The 9,752-nt window shown below is 50.3% G+C and overlaps 1 protein-coding gene across 1 annotated transcript in view; it reads right to left on the bottom strand.

The window, feature by feature from the left end:
- The window catches only part of lama1 (laminin, alpha 1), a 48,721-nt gene that overhangs the window by 10,482 nt on the left and 28,487 nt on the right, over positions 1-9,752 (bottom strand). The window contains exons 25-41 of the mRNA XM_046073681.1: positions 8,542-8,660; positions 8,100-8,189; positions 7,801-7,994; positions 7,573-7,715; positions 7,009-7,104; positions 6,792-6,903; positions 6,538-6,694; positions 6,242-6,446; positions 6,005-6,121; positions 5,769-5,932; positions 5,553-5,691; positions 5,285-5,387; positions 5,041-5,157; positions 4,767-4,949; positions 4,535-4,689; positions 1,123-1,266; positions 841-1,037 (exon numbers count right to left, since the gene is read on the bottom strand). Coding sequence (XP_045929637.1) covers positions 841-1,037; positions 1,123-1,266; positions 4,535-4,689; positions 4,767-4,949; positions 5,041-5,157; positions 5,285-5,387; positions 5,553-5,691; positions 5,769-5,932; positions 6,005-6,121; positions 6,242-6,446; positions 6,538-6,694; positions 6,792-6,903; positions 7,009-7,104; positions 7,573-7,715; positions 7,801-7,994; positions 8,100-8,189; positions 8,542-8,660 — 2,435 coding nt within the window. The remainder of the gene's footprint in view (positions 1-840; positions 1,038-1,122; positions 1,267-4,534; positions 4,690-4,766; positions 4,950-5,040; positions 5,158-5,284; positions 5,388-5,552; positions 5,692-5,768; positions 5,933-6,004; positions 6,122-6,241; positions 6,447-6,537; positions 6,695-6,791; positions 6,904-7,008; positions 7,105-7,572; positions 7,716-7,800; positions 7,995-8,099; positions 8,190-8,541; positions 8,661-9,752) is intronic.

Below are 9,752 nucleotides of genomic sequence, written 5' to 3'. Positions count from 1 at the left end.
GAGTTCGGATCGATCAGGGCTATGCTACGCTAACTTGGTCACAGTAAAGTACAACGACAGCTGGCATAACGTTTCTGAGCTCACCAGGTAGTTCAACCTGCTCGCTCTCTTTTCTCCCAGTAACGTCCAGCTTTGTCCGGTTTTTATATAAATATGAAGTCGTAGTCCGACAGAGCTAACGACGCTAACAACACTAGAACCGGATGTGCACGGAAGCTGCTGAGAAGCTCCAGTGAAGATAAATCAACGTTTTAATCCCAAAAACTAAAGTAAAAAGCTAATTTAATAAAAGCAGTTTACTCCGAGCTCCTCCCGCGAGCAAACGGCGTAGCTGTCAGAGCAGAATCCAGTCCGACTACGGGTTTTTATTTGTCCAAAGGTTGCAGCGCTGCTCCTGCTCCTCTCCCCCAAGTTTAGCAGCTCTCAGCTCTCCCTCTCCACACATCGCTCTGAAGCCGTCGGTGACGTACGGACAATCTCAACACTGATAGGCTTTCGCGACTCAGCGACATGCCACTTTCTCGCACGAGTGCAAAATTTTCAACTCGCACGAACTCCTTCCCGTCACTGCCCCCTTTGCGTCGCTTCTGTAAACTCACCGCCCCGAACGCTCGCTTCGCTTTTGGTCTGAAAGCACCATAAAACCGGAAACCAGTAAAGCCCGGCCTAGAGTACTGCAAAATAAATATATTTAACAGTTTCATACTGCAGACTACTACGCAGTACGCAGTGTGTGTGTAGTACCGTGTGCAGTACTGTGTGTAGTACCGTGTGCAGTACCGTGTGCAGTACCGTGTGTAGTACCGTGTGCAGTACCGTGTGCAGTACCGTGTGCAGTACCGTGTGCAGTACCGTGTGCAGTACGGTGTGTAGTACCGTGTGCAGTACCGTGTGCAGTACGGTGTGTAGTACTGTGTGCAGTACCGTGTGCAGTACGGTGTGCAGTACTGTGTGCAGTACCGTGTGCGTGTGCAGTACCGTGTGCAGTACCGTGTGCAGTACCGTGTGTAGTACCGTGTGCAGTACCGTGTGTAGTACTGTGTGCAGTACCGTGTGCAGTACCGTGTGTAGTACCGTGTGCAGTACCGTGTGCAGTACGGTGTGTAGTACTGTGTGCAGTACCGTGGTGTTGCTGCCCAGGTAGAAGAGCAGGTTATCTGGACTGGACGTCTTCAGGATCAGACTCAGAGTGTTGAAGTTACTGGACTCAGTGGGTGGTCTGTAGGACCGAACACAGTCTCTGTCCGCCTGGACCGCCACCTTGATCTGATGACATCATCAACATCATCATTATCATCATCATCATGTGACTGTGACGTCTCTCGGTGGACAAACAGAGAGACAGGTTATTCTTATTTCACGTGAAGTATTTACAGAGGTTCATGGATTTTCTGGTTGTTCAGAGTCGACGATAATAAAAACAAAGTTAACATGTCCAGGAAGGTTCCCGGAGAACAGCAGCTAGCATAACGGCGCCCTGCGAGTCCTGACAGGTGAAGAGGGGGCAGGCGTCCCCTGTTTGGCGAGTAAGAACTGTTACCATCAGGCAGACGGTTCAGGGCGCCTTCCCTCCGAGCCAACTAGTATCGTATGTCTTAACAAACAATGAGATAAAAAAGCTGAACCTTAGTCTACCCCAGTGTGTACTCCCCAGTGTGTACTCCCCAGTGTGTACTCCTTAGTGTGTATACCCCAGTTTGTACTCCTGAGTGTGTACTCCCCAGTGTGTACTCCCCAGTGTGTACTCCCCAGTGTGTACTCCTTAGTGTGTATACCCCAGTTTGTACTCCTGAGTGTGTACTCCTCAGTGTGTACTTCCAAGTGTGTACTTCTGTATGTGTACTTCCCAGTGTGTACTTCTGTATGTGTACTCCCCAGTGTGTACTCCCCAGTATGTACTTCTGTATGTGTACTCCCCAGTGTATACTCTCAAGTGTGTATTCCCCAGTGTGCACTCCCCAGTGTGTACTTCTGTAAGTGTACTTGTGTGTGTGTACTCCCCAGTGTGTACTCCCCAGTGTGTACTCCCCAGTGTGTACTCCTCAGTGTGTACTCCCCAGTATGTACTTCTGTATGTGTACTCCCCAGTGTGTACTCTCAAGTGTGTATTCCCCAGTGTACACTCCCCAGTGTGTACTTCTGTAAGTGTACTTGTGTGTGTGTGTACTTCCCAGTGTGTACTTCTGTAAGTGTACTTGTGTGTGTGTGTACTTCCCAGTGTGTACTTCTGTAAGTGTACTTGTGTGTGTGTGTACTTCCCAGTGTGTACTTCTGTAAGTGTACTTGTGTGTGTGTGTACTTCCCAGTGTGTACTTCTGTAAGTGTACTTGTGTGTGTGTGTACTTCCCAGTGTGTACATCTGTAAGTGTACTTGTGTGTACTTCTGTAAGTGTACTTGGGTGTGTGTACTCCCCAGTGTGTACTTCTGTAAGTATACTTGTGTGTGTACTTCTGTAAGTGCTTGTGTGTGTACTTCTGTATGTGTACTCCTGTTTGTGTACTCCCCAGTGTACTCCCCAGTGTGTACTCCCCATTGTGTACTTCTATACGTGTACTTCCTCAGTGTGTACTTCTGTATGTGTACTTCCCAGTGTGTACTTCTGTATGTGTACTCCCCAGTATGTACTTCTGTATTTGTACTCCCCAGTGTGTACTCTCAAGTGTGTATTCCCCAGTGTGCACTCCCCAGTGTGTACTTCTGTAAGTGTACTTGTGTGTGTGTACTCCCCAGTGTGTACTTCTGTAAGTGTACTTGCGTGTGTGTGTACTTCCCAGTGTGTACTTCTGTAAGTATACTTGTGTGTGTACTTCTGTAAGTGTACTTGTGTGTGTGTGTACTTCCCAGTGTGTACATCTGTAAGTGTACTTGTGTGTACTTCTGTAAGTGTACTTGGGTGTGTGTACTCCCCAGTGTGTACTTCTGTAAGTATACTTGTGTGTGTACTTCTGTAAGTGCTTGTGTGTGTACTTCTGTATGTGTACTCCTGTTTGTGTACTCCCCAGTGTACTCCCCAGTGTGTACTCCCCATTGTGTACTTCTATACGTGTACTTCCTCAGTGTGTACTTCTGTATGTGTACTTCCCAGTGTGTACTTCTGTATGTGTACTCCCCAGTATGTACTTCTGTATTTGTACTCCCCAGTGTGTACTCTCAAGTGTGTATTCCCCAGTGTGCACTCCCCAGTGTGTACTTCTGTAAGTGTACTTGTGTGTGTGTACTCCCCAGTGTGTACTTCTGTAAGTGTACTTGCGTGTGTGTGTACTTCCCAGTGTGTACTTCTGTAAGTATACTTGTGTGTGTACTTCTGTAAGTGTACTTGTGTGTGTGTGTACTTCCCAGTGTGTACATCTGTAAGTGTACTTGTGTGTACTTCTGTAAGTGTACTTGGGTGTGTGTACTCCCCAGTGTGTACTTCTGTAAGTGTACTTGGGTGTGTGTACTCCCCAGTGTGTACTTCTGTAAGTATACTTGTGTGTGTACTTCTGTAAGTGCTTGTGTGTGTACTTCTGTATGTGTACTCCTGTTTGTGTACTCCCCAGTGTGTACTCCCCATTGTGTACTTCTATACGTGTACTTCCTCAGTGTGTACTTTTGTATGTGTACTTCCCAGTGTGTACTTCTGTATGTGTACTCCCCAGTATGTACATCTGGATTTGTACTCCCCAGTGTGTACTCTCAAGTGTGTATTCCCCAGTGTGCACTCCCCAGTGTGTACTTCTGTAAGTGTACTTATGTGTGTGTACTCCCCAGTGTGTACTTCTGTAAGTGTACTTGCATGTGTGTGTACTTCTGTAATTGTACTTATGTGTGTGTACTCCCCAGTGTGTACTTCTGTAAGTGTACTTGCATGTGTGTGTACTTCTGTAAGTGTACTTGTGTGTACTTCTGTAAGTGTACTTGGGTGTGTGTACTCCCCAGTGTGTACTTCTGTAAGTATACTTGTGTGTGTACTTCTGTAAGTGTACTTGTGTGTGTGCACTTCTCTATGTGTACTTGTGTGTGTGTACTTCTGTGTGTGTACTTCTCCATGTGTACTCCCCAGTGTGTGTACTTCTGTAAGTGTACTTGTGTGTGTGTACTTCCCTAAGTGTACTCCCCAGTGTGTGTACTTCCCTAAGTGTACTCCCCAGTGTGTGTACTTCCCTAAGTGTACTCCCCAGTGTGTGTACTTCTGTAAGTGTACTTGTGTGTGTGTACTTCCCTAAGTGTACTCCCCAGTGTGTGTACTTCCCTAAGTGTACTCCCCAGTGTGTGTACTTCTCTAAGTGTACTCCCCAGTGTGTACTTCTCTAAGTTTACTCCCCAGTGTGTGTACTTCTCTAAGTGTACTCCCCAGTGTGTACTTCTCTAAGTGTACTCCCCAGTGTGTACTTCTCTAAGTTTACTCCCCAGTGTGTACTTCTCTAAGTGTACTCCCCAGTGTGTGTACTTCTCTAAGTGTACTCCCCAGTGTGTACTTCTCTAAGTGTACTCCCCAGTGTGTACTTCTCTAAGTTTACTCCCCAGTGTGTACTTGTGAGTGTGTCTATGTACCGAGGCGGCCTGCCTCCTGGCCTGATCGATCAGCTCTTTGATGTCAGACAGATTCCGGCTCAGTGTTTCTCCCAGCATGCTCAGCGGCTTTATCCGGTCCATCAGGCGCTCTGTACGACGCTCCGCCTCCTCCAGCTTATGCTGCATCTCATTGGCTGAGCACACAAGAAACAGGAAGTGAGCACGTCTGTCGTCTTTATCCGGTCGATCTTAATGAGCGTTGGTGACTGACCTGCGGCTTGAGTGCGAGTCACCAGCTGGTTGGTCTCCCTCACTGTGTTGTTGGTGTTTTCCACCACAGAAGAAGAATCCCGCAGCTGCTGTCTGAGTCTGTGCAGCCGCTGCAGCGCCTCCTGCAGGCCGGAGCTCGCCGCTGCCGCCTGAAGCTGCACCTGCTGCAGCGCCACGGACGAACCTGACGGACAGGATCGTATGGATCGGTACAGACAGATCGACAGGGTAAATTACTGATATGTGAGGGGGCGGAGCCTGAAACGCCATCTCACCGTTAGAGAGACTCTGCAGCTCTGTGATTGGCTGACGGAGGAGGAGGCTGGAGTTCCGGACGCTCTCTCTGACCAATCCCAGTCTACTGTATATCCTCGAGACATCCAGCTGCAGGACTGGAAGACAGACAGAGAGACCGCGGACACGGCGAGGTGAAGTCATTGGACACCATGAGGAGACACGTGTTCATGTGAGGAAGGTCGTAGCCTCCTCAGCGCTCCAACATGGACGCCGGACACTAACCTTGAGCCGTCTCGTTGATTCGACGACTTTCTTCTAGAAGAGCACAGCTGACATTCAGCTTGGCCCCGCCCTCCTCTGACAGCGGCTGCTCTGATTGGACGCTCTGAAACACAGAAGGCTGGCTCAACTGGGTGTCAATGTGTGATGTCATTGAGCAAACATGCTGCATTGGCCAATCAGATCCGTGCAGGCACACGTCAACATGTCAGGTGACGGCAGTGTCTCTCCAGTTTACCTGCGTAACACAGGTGTGTCTTCACACGCTTACCATGTTGAGAGCGAGGGAGGCGGAGACGCGGGCGATCGAGGCCGCCTGCTGGGCAGAGTCAACACGTTCTGTGATGTCACTGTCCAGCTGACCCAATCGGCTACCGTTCTGAGAAACGTTACACACTGACGACAGAGACCTGAGAGAGAAGATGGCGAGGTTAAGTTTTATCACGCGCACACACGCACATGCGCACGCACACACTCACACGGTTACCTGTGCAGGGAGTGGGCGTGGCTCTGCAGCAGCTGGGCGTGGCTTTCTGCACGGTAAACGTTCTCCGGAGCGTCCGTCTTTCTCAGTCCAACAACCAAAGCGTCCACCTGCTTCGCCAGCAGGGGGCGCCACTGATCCACCTGCCCGCTGAACACCTCCACCTGCTGCACACACAGGCGTGTTAGTACAGAGTCACGAGTCATACGGTCGGCGTCGGCGTCAGCAGAGGCTCTCACCGCGGTGGTGTTGGTCAATTCCTCCGTCAGGCTGACGGTGTCGTCCAGCAGCATCTGGCTGTCCTCCATCACGCCGTCCACAGAGAGACACACCTGAGTCAGGTTCTGATGGAGAGACTGACGCAGGGAGGAGACGCCGTTACATCATTACATCAGAGACGACCTCGACAGGTGCAGTGTGACATCATCACAGCAGACAGGTTAAATACCTTTATTTATGTGTGTGTGTGTGTTCACCTGGTAGTGGAGCAGTAGAGTGTGTGTGGCGTCCAGCAGAGTGTGTGTGTTTCGTTCTGCTGCCTCGCTCAGGTGTGTGCGCGTGTGTTGCAGCGTTTCCATGCCAGCGGTGAGAGCAGCAGAAAGGGGGCGGAGCCTGTTGTCCACCGCCACCTTTCTGGACAGGAAGTCCACCTGCAGCGAGGTGAGGAGAGGCTGTGCGAGGCTGCAGGGAGAGAGAGAGAGAGAGAGGGCCGGCGGTCAAACTAAACGTAGAAAAGTCAAACAGCTTTTATTTCTCAAACACACAAACACACCTGAGCTCCTGATTGGCTGAGATGCTGGCAGCCGTCAGGTTGACAGCTCTGATGGTTTCCAACATGGACTCCACCTCCTTCAGCAGACGCATTTGATTGGCTGAATCCAGCTCCTCTCCTGTGGTCTGGTTCAGATGCCCCGCCTCCCTCTGAAGCACTGGGCCAATCAGATGTCAGAGTTCTTATTTGTTAAGGTGATGATGTCACTTATGATGCGTTAACGGTCACACTGTTTATTTCCTGTTATTGTTTACCCTGGATGTTGTCCTGAAGGCTGCTGATGTTCTCCAGCAGCAGTGCACCCTGGGAAAGGGTGTCATTGGTGGACACACCCACTTTGTCCAGGACATTAGACAGACGTGTGACCTAGCCAATCAGGAGTCAGGAAAATATGAAACACCCACAATCCTCTGCAGTTATAACAGATTTATTACATCATAATGAGCCCTGAACACAGTGAATCGTGGGTACCTGCTGCAGCAGAGCGCTGAGGTCAGAGGTCACGTGACTCAGCTCGTCTTCCACTCTGGACAGACGCAGAGCGAGCGAGCGGTTTCCCGACTCCACCTGTACAAACACAGCAGTCTTTGTGAGACCTCCACGCCACCAGAGGGCAGCGCCGCACACACAGACGGGATAAAAGAAGGGGAGGGGCTAAAGCACCTTAACCTCCCCCGGCTGCAGAAAGAAGTCTTTCCCTCAGTAAACATTTTCCTGATGAGTTTATGGTCTCAGTCGCTAGTTTCAAGTCTTCTTCAACACAGCATGATGTTCATTTAGTAAATTATGGTCCCATTTAGAGGAACAGAGACCAGGAAGCAGGGGAGGCTTTAGGGCGGGGCTACAAGCTGACTGACAGGTCTCAGTCTGTCAATCATAGCAATACGTATCTCTCCGCAGCTCCGCTCTTGCGTCCAAATTATGGCCAAAATGCCAAACTGGAGACTTCAAAGCCACAAAGCAACGGGTGATATCACATGGCCACACCCACTTCCTTCATACAGTCTGCGGCTGCCGGTCACCAGGTGTGCTTACCTGGATGTCTCTGGTCTGGTTCTCCAGCGACACCAGCTGGCTGTAGGGCGCCAAGGCCACGCCGCTCAGGTTGACAGACAGGAAGTGCTTGTGTATGATGTCCAGGTCGTCCAGCAGGAGGCCGGTGCACTCGTCATCACACGCTGCACACAAACACAAACACGTCACCACTGACAACACGCAACAAGTATGTGTGTGTGTGTGTGTGTGTGTGTCGGCGTTACTCACACACACATTCTCCTCCCTGCAGGACGTGGCGCTCGTCACACCGGTCACAGGACTGACCTTTGACCCCGGCCTTGCACTCACACTGTCCGCTCTGCGTGTCACACAGCGGCTGCAGAGAGCCCCACCCGCTGCAGCTGCACGGCGAGCACACGCCGCCCGGCACCGACGGCTCACCGTAGTAACCAACAGAACACCTGCAGGACGACAGCTCACAGTCAGCGTGGCGATCGACCATCAGGTGATGTCACCGTCCGTGCTGATCCCTCAGGCGTAGAGACCAGTGTGATGTAATGACTCACCTCTCGCAGTACCTCCCCTCGTAGCCCGTCTGACAGGCGGTGCAGCGGAAATCACCAAGCGCTCCGTCTGACACGCAGGTGGGGCTGAAACTGCACACACTCAAAGTTAAAGTCCGAAATGCCAGAGAAACAGTTAGGTGTGACCACTTCCTGTTATTTCTAATCTTTAACCTGACTCACTCGTCCGTCCACACGTGCAGGCTCTAGGTCAGGGATTGTTTTTCTCACTAGCCAAAGCCTGAAGAGGATCTCTGTTCCCTCAGACTGTGTAAATGCTCTGGAGCAGACGTTCTCTGCTCTAGCTGATTTGTGTTGAACTGCTTCTCTGTTTATTCTCTTTTCTTAATAAATTCTTCAGAGACAACAGTTTGTTGTGAATCAATTATTTGCACAGTCCCTCACCAGGAATGACAGAATTTTCCAGGACAGCGTGCAGTGTTACCTGTTGTCCCGTAGGGGGCAGGCACACAGCGAGCAGTCAATGATGGAGCCGCTGACGTTCCCATAATACCCCGGGGCACACAGCTCACAGCTCCGCCCACTGGTGTGATGCTGACAGCCCTGAAAAAAAAGTGTCCCATCTCTCTTAGCATGTGTTGGCAGGTGTTAGCATGTTACCTGACAGTGTCCCGTCTCTCTGTTAGCATGTGTTAGCATGTTACCTGACAGTGTCCCGTCTCTCTGTTAGCATGTGTTAGCATGTTACCTGACAGGTCCCGTCTCTCTGTTAGCATGTGTTAGCATGTGTTGGCAGGTGTTAGCATGTTACCTGACAGTGTCCCGTCTCTCTGTTAGCATGTGTTAGCATGTTACCTGACAGTGTCCCGTCTCTCTGTTAGCATGTGTTAGCATGTTACCTGACAGTGTCCCGTCTCTCTGTTAGCAAGTGTTAGCATGTTACCTGACAGTGTCCCGTCTCTCTGTTAGCATGTGTTAGCATGTTACCTGACAGGTCCCGTCTCTCTGTTAGCATGTGTTAGCATGATACCTGACAGTGTCCCGTCTCTCTGTTAGCATGTGTTAGCATGTTACCTGACAGTGTCCCGTCTCTCTGTTAGCACGTGTTAGCATGTGTTGGTAGGTGTTAGCATGTTACCTGACAGTGTCCCGTCTCTCTGTTAGCACGTGTTAGCATGTGTTGGTAGGTGTTAGCATGTTACCTGACAGTGTCCCGTCTCTCTGTTAGCATGTGTTAGCATGTGTTGGCAGGTGTTAGCATGTTACCTGACAGTGTCCCGTCTCTCTGTTAGCATGTGTTAGCATGTTACCTGACAGTGTCCCGTCTCTCTGTTAGCATGTGTTAGCAAGTGTTGGCATGTTACCTGACAGTGTCCCGTCTCTCTGTTAGCATGTGTTAGCAAGTGTTGGCATGTTACCTGACAGTGTCCCGTCTCTCTGTTAGCATGTGTTAGCATGTGTTGGTAGGTGTTAGCATGTTACCTGACAGTGTCCCGTCTCTCTGTTAGCATGTGTTAGCATGTGTTGGCAGGTGTTAGCATGTTACCTGACAGTGTCCCGTCTCTCTGTTAGCATGTGTTAGCATGTTACCTGACAGGTCCCGTCTCTCTGTTAGCATGTGTTAGCATGTTACCTGACAGTGTCCCGTCTCTCTGTTAGCATGTGTTAGCATGTTACCTGACAGTGTCCCGTCTC

This window comes from Micropterus dolomieu, linkage group LG01 (genome assembly GCF_021292245.1).
Source record: "Micropterus dolomieu isolate WLL.071019.BEF.003 ecotype Adirondacks linkage group LG01, ASM2129224v1, whole genome shotgun sequence".
NCBI lineage: Eukaryota > Metazoa > Chordata > Actinopteri > Centrarchiformes > Centrarchidae > Micropterus > Micropterus dolomieu.
The sequence above is the reverse complement of the archived record's forward strand: the minus strand, read 5'-3'. Positions and strand labels throughout refer to the sequence as shown.